The sequence below is a fragment of the Anomaloglossus baeobatrachus genome, chromosome 12 (genome assembly GCF_048569485.1).
Source record: "Anomaloglossus baeobatrachus isolate aAnoBae1 chromosome 12, aAnoBae1.hap1, whole genome shotgun sequence".
Lineage (NCBI taxonomy): Eukaryota > Metazoa > Chordata > Amphibia > Anura > Aromobatidae > Anomaloglossus > Anomaloglossus baeobatrachus.
Genome location: NC_134364.1, coordinates 52,740,129 through 52,756,959, shown reverse-complemented (window position 1 = coordinate 52,756,959; position 16,831 = coordinate 52,740,129). Strand labels below are relative to the sequence as shown.

General features: G+C 52.5%; 1 protein-coding gene across 5 annotated transcripts in view; it reads right to left on the bottom strand.

Moving 5' to 3' along the window:
* Window positions 1–16,831, bottom strand: part of MGA (MAX dimerization protein MGA) — a 259,036-nt gene that overhangs the window by 138,786 nt on the left and 103,419 nt on the right. For all 5 annotated transcript variants that reach the window (XM_075331070.1, XM_075331069.1, XM_075331073.1 and 2 more), the window contains exon 11: window positions 6,305–6,448. In XM_075331070.1, the coding sequence (XP_075187185.1) occupies window positions 6,305–6,448 (144 nt within the window). The remainder of the gene's footprint in view (window positions 1–6,304; window positions 6,449–16,831) is intronic.

Below are 16,831 nucleotides of genomic sequence, written 5' to 3'. Positions count from 1 at the left end.
ACGCTTTTCTGGATGAGCGTCGTGTTTCTGGATTGATTCTCTGAAGTCAGAGTGATCCAACAGAGCACTTAATTTACGCTTGGGATAGAGGAAACGAAATTTCTCCTGCTCTGCCGCTGCCTCTTCTGCTGAAGGGGTTGGGGGAGAAATATCTAACAGCCTATTGATGGCTGAGATAAGATCGTTTACCATGGCGTCCCCATCCGGGGTATCCAGATTGAGAGGGGTTCCAGGATTAGACTCCTGATCACTCTCTTCAGACACATCACAGGGAGACTGATTGCGCTGAGACCCTGAGCAGTGTGATGACGTTGAGGGTCTTTCCCAGCGAGCCCGCTTGGGGTGGCTGGGGCAATCATCTGAGTCATCATACTCATCCTGAGAGGCCGGGGACCCCCTTGCAGTCTGGATTAAATCCAACTGCGGAGGGTTAGAGGACATAGACCTCGCCGTGTCCATAGACTGAGCCCCAGGCATGGATTGCAAAGTTTCCAGGATTTTTGCCATAGTCACCGACATATTAACCGCAAAAACTGCAAAGTCTGACCCTGACACCGGGGCAGGACTTACAGGCGTCTCAGCCTGGGTCACTATCTCTCCTGACTCCGGCTGGCGAAGCAGCACCGGATCTGAGCATTGCACACAATGGGGGTCTTTGGAACCTGCTGGTAGAGCAGTCCCACAAGCAGCACACACAGTGCACACAGCCCTAGCCTTGGCAGCTTTGCGTCTTGTGGATGACATGCTGCTGCTTCCTCAGAGCGATCTGGGGTATTCAGCCAGGAAGCGACCTCACAGTGCAAGAAATCAATAAATCTCTATGTCCAGTGACACAATACACTAACATACACTGAGGCACTAGAGGGGCCAGCTGAAAAGCCGCTTACCGCCCGCTAAAGAGCGGGTGTGTGGTCTTCCAAAGCCCCTCAGTCTAGGTCTCCCAGAGCCTTGCGTCCTTCTTCCAGCCAGCCATGCATGTAATGGCTGCCGGCGTCCTGAGGGAAGAAGGGGGGCGGGCCCTGGGCGTTCCTGACCAAGAGCGGGAAGCCTGCTCCCTCTGTGCCTAGTGTGAGGGCTGGAGCATGTAAATCAGGCTCCAGCCCTCCTCGCTGCCGTGAAACAGCGTCTCTCCCCTACCCTGATTGACAGGGTGGGGGCGGGAACGATCGGAGCTGCCGGCGTCCTAGGCCCAAAAGCCGGGGACTAGAGTTATAAACGCCGCCGCCGTAAAAGCGCGGTCGGCGTATCCCCGACGCACCACAAGTCACAGCAGCGCCGCCCGGTCCAGTGAGGGTCGGCGCTGCGTTCCCAGAACACAAAGTCCCCCAGATGACTGTAGGAACACCAGCTCAGTGTACGGTCCCCGGCGCACTACAACACCCAGCCAGCCCGGAGTGTGTCTGTGCCTGCCGGGGACACAGAGTACCTGTATGATGCAGGGCCCGGTCCCTGATGGTACTCCTGCTCCGTATCCATCAGGTTCTGATGGGTCTGTGGATGGAGCCCGGCGACAGAGCTTTGAGGCCGGCAGGATCCCACTTCTACAGAACCCCCAAGGGGATGTGGAAGGAAAAACAGCATGTCAGGCTCCAGCCCTGTACCAGCAATAGGTACCTCAACCTTACAACACCATCCAGGGGTGAGAAGGGAGCATGCTGGGAACACTATATGTGTCCTCTTTTCTTCCATCCGAACTAGTCAGCAGCTACTGCTGACTAAAATCTGTGGAGCTATGCATGGAATGTCTGACCTCCTTCGCACACAAAGCTAAAACTGGAGTACCCGTGATACCACGGGGGGGTATAGCCAGAGAGGGAGGGGCCTTGCACTTTTAGTGTAGTGCTTTGTGTGGCCTCCAGAGGGCAGTAGCTATACCCCAATCGTCTGGGTCTCCCAATAGAGCGCTGAAGAAAATCTGTTTGGCGGGCTGGAAGAAAATTCTATCCTGTAGCCGTGGGAGATGATATCCCTCACCCACTGATCGGAGACGTGTTGAAACCACGCGTCGCCAAAGTGGGAGAGCCTGCCACCGACTAAGGACGTTGCTGGCGCGGACAGATAGTCACGAGGAGGCTAGCTTGGCGGCAGCACCTCCTGCGGTCTTCTGTGGACGCGCTTTTGGGTGCCAGTTGGATTTCTGGTCCTTGGCTGAGTTAGTGGACGAGGCCGAGGGCTTAGAGGACGACCAGTTGGAGGAACGAAAGGAACGAAACCTCGACTGATTCCTGCCCTGGACAGGTTTCCTGGTTTTGGTTTGTGGCATGGAAGTACTCTTCCCGCCAGTAGCTTCCTTAATAATTTCATCCAGCTGTTCACCGAACAGCCGGGACCCAGCAAAAGGGAGCCCAGCAAGGTACTTCTTTGAAGAAGCATCTGCCTTCCACTCTCGAAGCCACAAGATCCTGCGGATAGCGAGGGAATTAGCCGAAGCCACCGCAGTGCGGTGAGAAGCCTCCAGCATGGCAGACATGGCATAGGATGAAAAATCTGAAGCTTGGGAAGTTAAGGTAACCATTTCGGGCACAGATTCCCTGGTGAGGGAATGCATCTCCTCTAAAGAAGCAGAGATGGCTTTGAGAGCCCACACTGCTGCAAAAGTCGGGGAGAACGAGGCCCCCGCCGCTTCATATACGGATTTGGCCAGAAGGTCAATCTGGCGGTCAGTGGAATCCTTAAGGGAGGTGCCATCAGCACCGACACAACGGTCCGGGCTGAGAGTCTAGACACCGGGGGGTCTACCTTTGGTGAATAAGCCCACTCCTTGACCACCTCAGGTGGAAAGGGAAAGCGGTCATCAGAACCACGCTTTGGGAAGAGTTTGTCAGGACAGGCCCTGGGCTTGGTCACAGCGGCCTGAAAACTGGAGTGGTTAAAAAACACACTCTTTACTCTCTTAGGCGAGGTAAACTGGTGCTTTTCTGCCAGAGAGGGTTGCTCCTCTGATACTGGCGGATTGAGATCCAGTACAGAATTAATGGACGCAATCAAATCACTAACATCTGAGTCACTTTCGGACAGATCAATGGGGTACATGGAGTTAACCTCCGAGCCCCCCGTAAAGGCATCCTCCTCGTCCTGCGAGTCAGCTCCTGAATCAGAGCCGCGGGACGAGGAAGGAGAGGGAACCCTGCGTCTCTTCTTAGAAGGACGGGGTCTGGGACCAGATGATGAATCCTCTGTGAGCTCCGGTCCTGAGAGACCCCTAGCAGCAGAGGCACCCTGTGAAAGGGGCTGATGCATGTTCAGCAAAGTCCTGGACAGAAGTCCCATGGAGTCAGCAAAAGACTGGGAGATAGACCTAGAAAAGGATTCTACCCAAACCGGGGGTTCAGCCACAGGAGCAGGAGCAACCTGAGAGACCACTGGGGGTGAGACTCCAGGATGAGGCACCGCCAGGTTAGAGCAGGCATCACAATGTGGGAATATGCTCGGTTCAGGCAGCAGGAGCTTACATGCAGTGCATACTGAATACAGCTTTGGAGCCTTGCTCCTCGTGTGAGACACGCTGCTGGAGTGGGGGCTCTGCCAGAGAATGAACCCCAGAGAGTATAATCAGAGGTCCAGAACCGGAGACCGGTTGTGGCTTACCAGACCGCTGGAGCGGTGTTGTGTGCCCTCCAGATCCCGAAGCCCGGACCCCCAAGCACAGCAACTCAGCAGAGAAGCTGCAGACCAGCGCTGCAATGACTGAACGCAGAGAGAACGCTGAGAAAATGGCCGCCGAAGCGAAGAGAGGGGGCGGGGCTTGCTTGAGGAGCGGGATCTGGAGGGCCAAAGAGACCTACAGGGGAGGGGACACACACTGCAGTGGGGAGCGTCCCTCCCCTGTGTAGAACGGCCGCCGGGCGGAGCTGAGCCTGTCCCTCTGCATGAGTGACATGCGAGGGCAGTGAAACCGAAACTAGGCCTCCGGCGAAGCCGGGGCCTAAATTTGAGCGGCGCGGTCGGCGCGCAGGCACCATCGGCGCGGTTCTCAGGCGACAGCCAGAGAACCCGCCGGAAATGTCAGAAAACACAATCAGCACACTCTCCCACAACAATAAAGTACAGGGACCCCCAATATATAAACGTCTCAGGTACTTAGCTTGCTGAGACGCAGGGTTCCAAGTCCCTGGGGATGAGTGCTCCAGTCCAGCAGGGTCCTGAAGGGCTGCGGATGGATACGGGTCTCCTGCCAAGCATGGAGACCGTGCTGGCTCCCACTTCAAGCCAGAGCCCATGAGGGATGGTGAAGGAGCACGGCATGTAAGGCTCCAGCCTAGGAATCAACCTTACAACACCGCCGACACAGTGGGGTGAGAAGGGACATTCCGGGGGTCCAGACGTGGACCCCACTCTTCAATCTCGTTCCAAAAGGAATAATCATATGAGAATGCATGTGTGGATGTATGCCTCCTGAACACAAAGCGATAAACTGGCCGAGTCTGCTCTTCAGGGGGTGTATAAGCTCAGAGGGAGGAGCTACACTTTTTAGTGTAGTACTTTGTGTGTCCTCCGGAGGCAGAAGCTAAACACCCATGGTCTGGGTCTCCCAAAGGAACGATAAAGAAAAAACTGATTAGCTTCATGTCAGTTTATTTGCATACTGCTAGGTAGGAGCTAACTTTTTTTGCATAGTGTCAGCCTCCTAGTGGCAGCATACACCCATCATTTGTTAATAAGTAAATTGCAGGGTTGCTTGTTTTTTTTACAAGCACTTTTTACATTTATCCATTAAAGGAGGATTTTGAATTTTACTTTTAAGCATACTAAACGGGCCACGTCAGATAGAAGATATGAACCTGTAAAGTTTTGCTTATAATCTATTTATTTTTTTTTTTTTTTTTTTAAGCCCAAGGGAGTGTTACCAGAGATTCTTCTTTCGTCGTACTATCAGGTCTACTGTATTCTCTACCAGGACACTGCCATGAAATGAAAGCAGAAGGTGTATTTTATCACACTTATCTTCACTCTACTCCTTTGTAATTGGACACACTTCTCAAGTGAGACCAGTAAGGAGAGAAGATTGTCTGTCATTGCATGTTCACACAAATCTACTCTGAGCTATTGTGGGGGCGTGGTCTTTGCTCCCCTGTGAGAAAAGAAAAACACCTCCTACTCTTGATTGGTTAACCTCCTGAAAGGGAATAAGTACACACCCTCTCCAAAGAGGAAGAATCTCTGCAAAGGAGAGGATAAATTACAAAATAAAAAAATATGCTTACTCAGCCATGCAGTCAGAATTTCATGATGAGGCCAGTTTAATGTGTTTAACCTCATGAAAAGTACTTGCTTATCAATGTTGACACAACTGTTGTGAATGTCAAATGTGTGGGTGCTGTTTTGGAGCTCCCTCTGCTGGCCAGGAATGGTAGTGGAGCCGAGTCTGAGCCTGTGACTCAGACAGGTGTGGGCGTTAATTGGGAATTAGGGAAGCCCTGTTGCAGACAAGTCTGGTCTATATAGGAGATCACTTTTTGCCTTGCTGGTGCCGGTTATAATTGTATTTTCCTCAGTCACTGTTTCTGGCTTGGAGTTCTGTCCTTCCATCTTTCCCTGAGCAAGAATGCTAGATAAGTTGTCAGTTTTTTCCTTGTGTCCTGATTTACACCTTAGGGTGTTTGTTTGTTTTCTTTGCCTTGTTTTGTATCTGTTTTCTTGCAGGTGAAGTTTGGTTTCTCTTGTGTGGTGAGCATGGGGGTTCCTCCTTTGCTAGCTCTCCTGCAGGCTAAGGGAGTTTATCCCTGTCTAACTTGATTATTTGCACTTTTGTGTTCTTTTTGGCATTTTGTTCTCCCATTATTTACAGGAGTACCTGATATATTGGGGGTGAGGTCATTCGACCTCCAGGGCCATTTTTACTATCAGGAGATTGGTATTTTTCTACAGGGATTTTGTACTGACCACAACAGTTTCCTTTCCTTTGTATCAAGTTAGTTGGGCCTCGCCTTTGCTAAATCTATTTTTCCTATCTGAGTAGTGTGTTTTCCTACATCATCGTAATCTTTATATGTCAGGGGCTATCTACTCCTTTGGGGACTTCTCTGAGGCAAGGTAGATTTCCTCATTCTTTCTGTGAAGCGTAGCTAGTTTCTCAGGCTGTGACGAGGCGTCTAGGTTTTTAGGAACACTCCACGGCTACTTCTAGTGTGGTCTGATAGTTAGGGGATTGCGGTCAGCCCAGGTTCCAACTACTCCTGTTTCTTGGTGTTTTTTCACCAATGGGAGTTTTTGTAATCTTCCCAGGTTACCGGATCATGACAGACAACCCCTTCTACATTTTTTTTTATCTTTTGGAAAAAAAAAATCCATGCCACAAACTTACCTTGTCACGGGCATCTGGGTAACCTTTACCTAGGTATTTGGCATTCTTTTCTTCTGGTGATTTTCGCTGATAGCCCCTTACTCGAGCACACGTCTTCATATTATTAGAGTATAAATGTACTTGAGTTTTTGGAGGTACCTTTGTCTGGAATTAGATTCAGCAATAAAAAAAGTTGTAATAATAAAAAATGCCTTGATGATCACACGTGTATGTAATCTTCAGCTAACTTAATTACTCCATGAGGGGATAAAAAAGAGAATTTTGTTTACTTACCGTAAATTCTTTTTCTTATAGTTCCGACATGGGAGACCCAGACCATGGGTGTATAGCTTCTGCCTCCGGAGGACACACAAAGTACTACACTAAAAGTGTAGCTCCTCCCTCCGAGCATATACACTCCCCGGATGACAATCTAACCAGTTCAGTGCAAAAGCTGAAGGAGGACATCCACCCATAAGTAGAGATAGAGTCAAACTCGGAAAGACCGGAACTCTGTCTACTAACAACAGCCGGTGAAACACACGGAACAAAAAACTGCCAACAGGCAACAGGGAGGGTGCTGGGTCTCCCATGTCGTAACTATAAGAAAAAGAATTTACGGTAAGTAAACAAAGAAGGGAATTTTGTTACTTACCGTAAATTCCTTTTCTTCTAGCTCCTATTGGGAGACCCAGACGATTGGGTGTATAGTACTGCCTCCGGAGGCCACACAAAGCATTACACTAAAAAGTGTAAGGCCCCTCCCCTTCTGGCTATACACCCCCAGTGGGATCACTGGCTCACCAGTTTTAGTGCAAAAGCAAGAAGGAGGAAAGCCAATAACTGGTTTAAACAAATTCACTCCGAAGTAACATCGGAGAACTGAAAACCATTCAACATGAACAACATGTGTACCCGAAAAACAACCAAAAATCCCGAAGGACAACAGGGCGGGTGCTGGGTCTCCCAATAGGAGCTAGAAGAAAAGGAATTTACGGTAAGTAACAAAATTCCCTTCTTCTTCGGCGCTCCATTGGGAGACCCAGACGATTGGGACGTCCAAAAGCTGTCCCTGGGTGGGTAAAGAAATACCTCATGTTAGAGCTGCAAAGACAGCCCTCCCCTACGGGGAGGCAACTGCCGCCTGCAGGACTCTTCTACCTAGGCTGGCGTCCGCCGAAGCATAGGTATGCACCTGATAATGTTTGGTGAAAGTGTGCAGACTCGACCAGGTAGCTGCCTGGCACACCTGTTGAGCCGTAGCCTGGTGTCGTAATGCCCAGGACGCACCCACGGCTCTGGTAGAATGGGCCTTCAGCCCTGATGGAACCGGAAGCCCAGCAGAACGGTAGGCTTCAAGAATTGGTTCTTTGATCCATCGAGCCAGGGTGGCTTTGGAAGCCTGCGACCCTTTGCGCTTACCAGCGACAAGGACAAAGAGTGCATCCGAGCGGCGCAGGGGCGCCGTGCGGGAAATGTAGATTCTGAGTGCTCTCACCAGATCCAACAAATGTAAATCCTTTTCATACCGATGAACTGCATGCGGATAAAAGGAAGGCAAGGAGATATCCTGATTAAGATGAAAAGAGGATACCACCTTAGGGAGAAACTCCTGAATGGGGCGCAGCACTACCTTGTCCTTGTGGAACACCAGGAAAGGAGCTTTGGATGACAGCGCTGCTAGTTCAGACACTCTCCGAAGAGACGTGACCGCTACCAGAAAGGCCACTTTCTGTGAGAGTCGAGAAAGTGACACATCCCTCAGAGGCTCGAAGGGCGGCTTCTGGAGAGCAACAAGGACCTTGTTTAGATCCCACGGATCTAACGGCCGCCTGTACGGAGGTACGATATGACAAACCCCCTGCAGGAACGTGCGCACCTGAGAAAGTCGTGCTAGACGCTTCTGAAAAAACACGGATAGTGCCGAGACTTGCCCTTTAAGGGAGCCGAGCGACAAGCCCTTTTCCAACCCAGATTGCAGGAAGGAAAGAACGACAGGTAACGCGAATGGCCAGGGGGATACTCCTTGTGCAGAGCACCAGGATAAGAAAATCTTCCACGTTCTGTGGTAGATCTTAGCGGAAGTGGACTTCCTAGCCTGTCTCATGGTGGCCACGACCCCTTGGGGTAATCCTGAAGACGTTAGGATCCAGGACTCAATGGCCACACAGTCAGGTTCAGGGCCGCAGAATTCCGATGGAAAAACGGCCCTTGGGACAGTAAGTCTGGTCGGTCTGGTAGTGCCCACGGTTGGCCGACCGTGAGATGCCACAGATCCGGGTACCACGACCTCCTCGGAAAGTCTGGGGCGACGAGTATGACGCGGCCGCAATCGGATCTGATCTTGCGTAACACTCTGGGCAAGAGTGCCAGAGGTGGAAACACATAAGGGAGCCGGAACTGCGACCAATCTTGCACTAAGGCGTCTGCCGCCAGAGCTCTTTGATCGCGAGACCGCGCTATGAAGGTCGGGACCTTGTTGTTGTGCCGAGACGCCATTAGGTCGACGTCCGGCACCCCCCAGCGGCGGCAGATTTCCTGAAACACGTCCGGGTGAAGGGACCATTCCCCTGCGTCCATGCCCTGGCGACTGAGGAAGTCTGCTTCCCAGTTTTGTACGCCCGGGATGTGAACTGCTGATATGGTGGATGCTCTTTCCTCCACCCACATCAGAATCCGCCTGACTTCCTGGAAGGCTTGCCAACTGCGTGTCCCTCCTTGGTGGTTGATGTATGCCACCGCTGTGGAGTTGTCCGACTGAATTCGGATCTGCTTTCCTTCCAGCCACTGCTGGAAGGCTAATAGGGCAAGATACACTGCCCTGATTTCCAGAACATTGATCTGAAGGGTGGACTCCTGCTGAGTCCACGTCCCTTGAGCCCTGTGGTGGAGAAAAACTGATCCCCACCCTGACAGACTCGCGTCTGTCGTGACCACTGCCCAGGATGGGGGCAGGAATGATCTTCCCTGTGATAATGAGGTGGGAAGAAGCCACCATTGCAGAGAGTCCTTGGCCGTCTGAGAAAGGGAGACTTTCCTGTCTAGGGAAGTTGTCTTCCCGTCCCATTGGCGGAGAATGTCCCATTGAAGTGGGCGCAGATGAAACTGCGCGAACGGGACTGCCTCCATTGCTGCCACCATCTTCCCTAGGAAGTGCATGAGGCGCCTTAAGGGGTGCGACTGACCCTGAAGGAGAGACTGCACCCCTGTCTGTAGTGACCGCTGCTTGTCCAGCGGAAGCTTCACTATCGCTGAGAGAGTATGAAACTCCATGCCAAGATACGTTAGTGATCGAGTCGGTGCCAGGTTTGACTTTGAAAAGTTGATGATCCACCCGAAAGTCTGGAGAGTCTCCAGCGCAACATTCAGGCTGTGTTGGCATGCCTCTTGAGAGGGTGCTTTGACAAGTAGATCGTCTAAATAAGGGATCACCGAATGTCCCTGAGAATGCAAGACTGCTACCACTGCCGCCATGACCTTGGTGAAAACCCGTGGGGCTGTCGCCAGACCAAATGGCAGAGCTACGAACTGGAGATGGTCGTCTCCTATCACGAAACGTAGAAAACGTTGGTGCTCTGTAGCAATCGGCACGTGGAGATAAGCATCTTTGATGTCTATTGATGCAAGGAAATCTCCTTGAGACATTGAGGCAATGACGGAGCGGAGGGATTCCATCCGGAACCGCCTGGCGTTCACATGCTTGTTGAGCAGCTTTAGGTCCAGAACAGGACGAAACGAGCCGTCCTTTTTTGGAACCACAAAGAGATTGGAGTAAAAACCTTGCCCTTGAACAGGAACAGGGATCACCACTCCTTCTGCTTTTAGTGAGCACACCGCCTGCAGAAGGGCATCTGCTCGGTCGGGATGTGGGGAGGTTCTGAAGAACCGAGGCGGAGGACGAGAACTGAACTCTATCCTGTACCCGTGAGACAAAATGTCTGTTACCCACCGGTCTTTGACCTGTGGCAGCCAAATGTCGCAAAAGCGGGAGAGCCTGCCACCGACCGAGGATGCGGAGGGATGAGGCCGAAAGTCATGAGGCAGCCGCCTTGGAAGCGGTTCCTCCGGTTGCTTTCTTGGGGCGTGAGTGAGCCCGCCAGGAATCTGAGCTCATTTGCTCCTTCTGAGTCCCTTTGGACGAGGAGAATTGGGTCTTGCCGGAGCCTCGAAAGGACCGAAACCTCGACTGCCACTTCCTCTGTTGAGGTTTGCTTGATCTGGGCTGGGGTAAGGAGGAGTCTTTACCCTTGGATTGTTTAATGATTTCAGCCAATTGTTCACCAAACAGTCTATCTACAGATAGTGGCAAGCTGGTTAAACATTTTTTGGAAGCAGAATCCGCTTTCCATTCCTTTAACCACAAGGCTCTGCGCAAAACCACAGAGTTGGCAGACGCCATTGAGGTACGGCTTGTAGAGTCCAGGACAGCGTTGATAGCGTAAGTCGCAAACGCAGACATTTGCGAGGTTAGGGACGCTACTCGCGGCACTGCTGGACGTATGATAGAGTCCACCTGTGCCAGACCAGCTGAAATAGCTTGGAGTGGCCACACGGCCGCGAATGCTGGAGCAAACGACGCGCCGATAGCTTCATAGACAGACTTTAACCAAAGGTCCATCTGTCTGTCATTGGCATCTTTAAGTGAAGCCCCATCCTCCACTGCAACTATGGATCTAGCCGCAAGCCTGGAGATTGGGGGGTCCACCTTTGGACACTGGGTCCAGCGTTTGACCACGTCAGGGGGAAAGGGATAACGTGTATCCTTAAGACGTTTGGAGAAACGCTTGTCTGGGTAAGCATGGTGTTTCTGGACTGATTCTCTGAAGTCAGCGTGGTCCAGAAAAGTACTCAGTTTACGCTTGGGATACCTGAAATGGAACTTCTCCTGCTGTGCAGCTGCCTCCTCTGCAGAAGGGGCAGGGGGAGAAATTTCCAATAGACTATTGATGGCCGCTATAAGGTCATTTACCATGGCGTCACCATCAGGAGTATCCAGATTGAGAGCGGTTTCAGGATTAGACTCCTGATCACCCTCCTCTGTCTCATCATGTAGAGACTCTTCTCGCTGAGACCCTGATCCGCGTGATGACGTGGAGGGTCTCTCCCAGCGAGCACGCTTAGGCTGCCTGGGACTGTCATCTGAATCAGAGCCGTCAGGCTGAGATGCCTGGGACCCCCTTGAATCACGGATTAACTCCAACTGAGGGGGACCGGGGAACGTTGCCGCAGCAGTGTCCATGGTCTGAGTAACTGGCCTGGCCTGCAAGGTCTCTAGTATCTTTGTCATAGTGACAGACATCTTGTCAGCAAAAACTGCAAACTCTGTCCCCGTCACCGGGACAGGGTTCACCGGCGACTCTGCCTGGGCCACTACCACCATAGACTCCGGCTGACGAAGTGGCACAGGGACCGAACATTGCACACAATGGGGGTCATTGTAACCTGCCGGTAGATCAGCCCCACAAGCGGCACAAGCAGCGCTTACAGCCTGTGTCTTGGCACCCTTGCGTTTTGCGGATGACATGTTGTCGTCTCCTCAGAGCAAGATAGGGTATACAGCCAAGAAGCGACCTTACAGTGCAATATATATATACATATATATATGGTATAGAGAAAAAAGGTACACCAAAATAACACTGTGGCACTAGTGGGGCCAGCACTAAAGTGCTGCTTACCGCCCGCTTAACGCGGGTGTGTGGTCGCCAGAAATCCCTTGTCTGGGTCTCCCAGAGCCTGTGTCCGTTCTCCAGCCAGACTGCATGTAGGAATGGCTGCCGGCGTCCTATGGAGAGGGGCGGGCCCTGGGCGTGTGCAGACAAAGAGCGGGAAACCTGCGTCCCCCTGTGCTCAGTGAGAGGGCTGGAGCATGTAAATAAGACTCCAGCCCTCGGCGCTGATTAATCGTACAGCGTCTCTCCCTTGCCCTGATTGACAGGGTGGGGGCGGGAACGAAGCGGAGCTAGGCCGCAGAAGCCGGGGACTAAATTTATAAGCGACGCCGTCGTAAAAGCACGGTCGGTGCTAAGTCCCCGGCGCACTACAAGTCGCAGCCGCGCCGCCGCTCCAGGGGCGGCCGGCGCGGCAGTCCCCAACACATAAAGTCACTCAGAAAAACTGTAGTGACTGTAACCCCAGCGCGCAGCGCTACTGTCCCCGGCGCACTAGCACTCCCAGCAAGTCTGGAATGTGCGCGGCCTGTTTGGGACACAGAGTACCTGAATGTCGCAGGGCCTTGTCCCTGAACGGTACCCAGCTCCGTATCCAGCAGGTTCCATGGGTCTGTGGATGGAGCCCGGCCTCAGGGCTTGGGGGCCGGTAAGATCCCACTTCCTCAGAGCCCCTCAGGGGGATGGGGAAGGAAAACAGCATGTGGGCTCCAGCCTCCGTACCCACAATGGGTACCTCAACCTTAACAAACACCGCCGACATAAAGTGGGGTGAGAAGGGAGCATGCTGGGGGCCCTAGTATGGGCCCTCTTTTCTTCCATCCGACATAGTCAGCAGCTGCTGCTGACTAAACAGTGGAGCTATGCGTGGATGTCTGACCTCCTTCGCACAAAGCAGAAAACTGGTGAGCCAGTGATCCCACTGGGGGTGTATAGCCAGAAGGGGAGGGGCCTTACACTTTTTAGTGTAATGCTTTGTGTGGCCTCCGGAGGCAGTACTATACACCCAATCGTCTGGGTCTCCCAATGGAGCGCCGAAGAAATTCTCTTTTTCTTCATCGTTCCTTATGGGAGACCCAGACCATGGGACGTTCCAAAGCAGTCCATGGGTGGGAAATTAACCAAACTGAGAAGTAGGCAATACCTAACTTCACAAATGGGCGACAGCCGCCTGAAGAATGCATCTGCCCAAGCTCGCATCTGCCGAAGCATGAGCATGCACTTGGTAGTGCTTCGAAAAAGTGTGCAGACTGGACCACGTGGCAGCCTGACAAACCTGCTGAGCCGTAGCCTGGTGCCTGAACGCCCAGGAGGCACCGACAGCTCTGGTGGAGTGCGCCTTAATCCCTGGCGGGGGAGGCACCTGAGAACACTGGTAGGCATCGGTGATAGCCGACCTGATCCAACGAGCTAGGGTCGGTTTAGAAGCAGCGAGACCCTTGCGCTGACCAGTGGTTAGCACAAAAAGTGAGGTGCACCGCCTAAAAACGGCGGTGCGTAACACATAGATTCGGAGCGCCCGCACCAAATCTAAGGAATGCAACGCCTTCTCAAAGCGATGCACAGGGGCCGGACAAAGAGAAGGCAATGAAATATCCTGGTTAAGGTGGAAAGGAGACACCACCTTAGGAAGAAAGTCCGGAGTCGGACGAAGAACCACCTTGTCTTGGTGAAACACCAAAGAAGGGAATTTTGTTTACTTACCGTAAATTCCTTTTCTTCTAGCTCTAATTGGGAGACCCAGACAATTGGGTGTATAGCTACTGCCTCCGGAGGCCACACAAAGTATTACACTTAAAAGTGTAAGGCCCCTCCCCTTCTGCCTATACACCCCCCGTGGGATCACGGGCTCCTCAGTTTTAGTGCAAAAGCAAGAAGGAGGAAAGCCAATAAACTGGTTTAAGCAAATTCAATCCGAAGGAATATCGGAGAACTGAAACCATTCAACATGAACAACATGTGTATACAAAAAAACAGGGGCGGGTGCTGGGTCTCCCAATTAGAGCTAGAAGAAAAGGAATTTACGGTAAGTAAACAAAATTCCCTTCTTCTTTGTCGCTCTATTGGGAGACCCAGACAATTGGGATGTCCAAAAGCAATCCCTGGGTGGGTAAAATAATACCTCGTAATAGAGCCGTAAAACGGCCCCTTCCTACAGGTGGGCAACCGCCGCCTGAAGGACTCGTCTGCCTATGCTGGCATCCGCCGAAGCATAGGTATGCACCTGACAGTGTATCGTGAAAGTGTGGAGGCTGGACCAGGTAGCCGCCTGACACACAAGCTGAGCCGTAGCCTGGTGCCTCAAGCCCAGGACGCATCCATCGCTCTGGTAGAATGGACCTTCAGCCCTGAGGGAACCGTAAGCCCAGCAGAACGATAAGCTAGAGAATTGGTTCCTTGAACCACCGAGCCAGTCTTGATTTGGAAGCCTGCAACCTTTTACGCTGGCTAGCGACAAGGACAAGAGTGTTTCCGAGCGGCGCAGGGACGCCGTACGATCGATGTAGAGTCTGAGTGCTCTCACCAGATCTAATCAAGTGCAAATCCTTTTCACATTGGTGAACTGGATGAAGACAAACAGAGGGTACGGATACCCTGATTGAGATGAAAGGGGGGATTCCACCTTAGGGAGAAATTCCGGAACCGGACGCAGAACCCCTTGACCTGGTGAGACAACGGGAAGGGGACTTTGCACGACAATGCTGCCCCGACAGACACTCTCCGAAGTGAAGTGACTGCCCCTAGGAAAACCACTTTCTGCGAAAGGCGTGAGAGAGAAAAATCCCTCATAGGCTCGAATGGTGGTTTCTGCAGAACCATCAGCACCCTGTTCAAATCACAGGGTTCTAACAGTCGTTTGTAAGGAAGGACTAAGCGGCAAACCTCCTGCAGGAATGTGCGTACCTGAGGAAGTCTTGCTAGGCGCTTCTGAAAAAAATACAGAGAGCGCTGAGATTTGTCCCTTAAGGGAACCGAGCGACAAACCTTTTTCCAAACCGGATTGCAGGAAGGAAAGAAAGTAGGCAAGGCAATTGGCCAGGGAGAAACTCCCTGAGCAGAGGACCAAGATAAGAATATCTTCCACGTTCTGTGGTAGATCTTGGCAGATGTGTGTTTTCTGGCCTGTCTCATAGTGGTAATGACCCCTTGAGATAACCCTGCAGATGCTAGGATCCAGGACTCAATGGCCACTCCATCAGGTTGAGGGTCGCAGAATTCAGATGGAAAAAACGACCCTTGAGACAGCAAGTCTGGTCGGTCTGATAGTTCCCCCGGTTGGCCTACCGTGAGATGCCACAGATCCGGGTACCACGACCTCGTTGGCCATTCTGGAGCGACGAGGATGGCGCGGCGGCAGTCGGACCTGATCTTGCGTAACACTCTGGGCAACAGTGCCAGAGGTGGGAACGCATAAGGGAGTTGAAACTGCGACCAATCCTGAACGAAGGCGTCTGCCGCCAGAGCTCTGTGATCGTGAGACCGCGCCATGAATGCCGGGACCTTGTTGTTGTGCTGAGACGCCATTAGGTCGACGTCCGGCATCCCCCAGCGGCAACAGATCTCCTGAAACACGTCCGGGTGAAGGGACCATTCCCCTGCATCCATGCCCTGGCGACTGAGAAAGTCTGCTTCCCAGTTTTCTACGCCCGGGATGTGAACTGCGGATATGGTGGGTGCTGTGGCTTCCACCCACAGCAGAATCCGCCGGACTTCCTGGAAGGCTTGCCGACTGCGTGTCCCACCTTGGTGGTTGATGTAAGCCACCGCTGTGGAGTTGTCCGACTGAATTCGGATCTGCCTGCCTTCCAGCCACTGCTGGAACGCTTTTAGGGCAAGATACACTGCCCTGGTCTCCAGAACATTGATCTGAAGTGAGGACTCTTGCTGAGTCCACGTACCCTGAGCCCTGTGGTGGAGAAAGACCGCTCCCCACCCTGACAGACTCGCGTCCGTCGTGACCACCGCCCAGGATGGGGGTAGGCAAGATTTCCCCTTCGATAATGAGGTGGGAAGAAGCCACCACCGAAGGGAAGCTTTGGTTGCTTGAGAGAGGGAGACGTTCCTGTCTAGGGACGTCGGCATCCTGTCCCACTTGCGTAGGATGTCCCATTGAAGAGGACGCAGGTGAAACTGCGCGAAAGGGACTGCTTCCATTGCTGCCACCATCTTCCCCAGGAAGTGCATGAGGCGCCTCAAGGGGTGTGACCGACCTTGAAGGAGTGATTGTACCCCTGTCTGTAGTGAACGCTGTTTGTCCAGCGGAAGCTTCACTATCGCTGGAAGAGTATGAAACTCCATGCCAAGATATGTCAGCGATTGGACCGGTGTCAGATTTGACTTTGGAAAATTGATGATCCACCTGAAACTCTGTAGAATCTTCAGAGTAACGTTGAGGCTGTGTTGGCATGCCTCTTGAGAGGGTGCCTTGACCAGCAGATCGTCTAAGTAGGGTATCACTGAGTGACCCTGAGAGTGGAGGACCGCAACTACTGTAGCCATGACCTTGGTGAAAACCCTTGGGGCTGTCGCCAGGCCGAACGGCAGTGCCGCGAACTGAAGGTGTTCGTCTCCTATGGCGAAGCGCAAGAAGCGCTGATGCTCTGGAGCAATTGGTACGTGGAGATAAGCATCCTTGATATCGATCGATGCTAGGAAATCTCCTTGGGACATTGAGGCGATGACGGAGCGGAGGGATTCCATCCGGAACCGCCTGGTCCTTACGTGTTTGTTGAGCAGTTTTAGGTCCAAAACAGGACGGAAGGACCCGTCCTTCTTTGGAACCACAAACAGGTTGGAGTAGAAACCGTGACCCTGTTGCTGAAGAGGAACCGGGACCACCACTCCTTCTGCCTTCAGAATGCCCACCGCCTGCAGCAGAGCC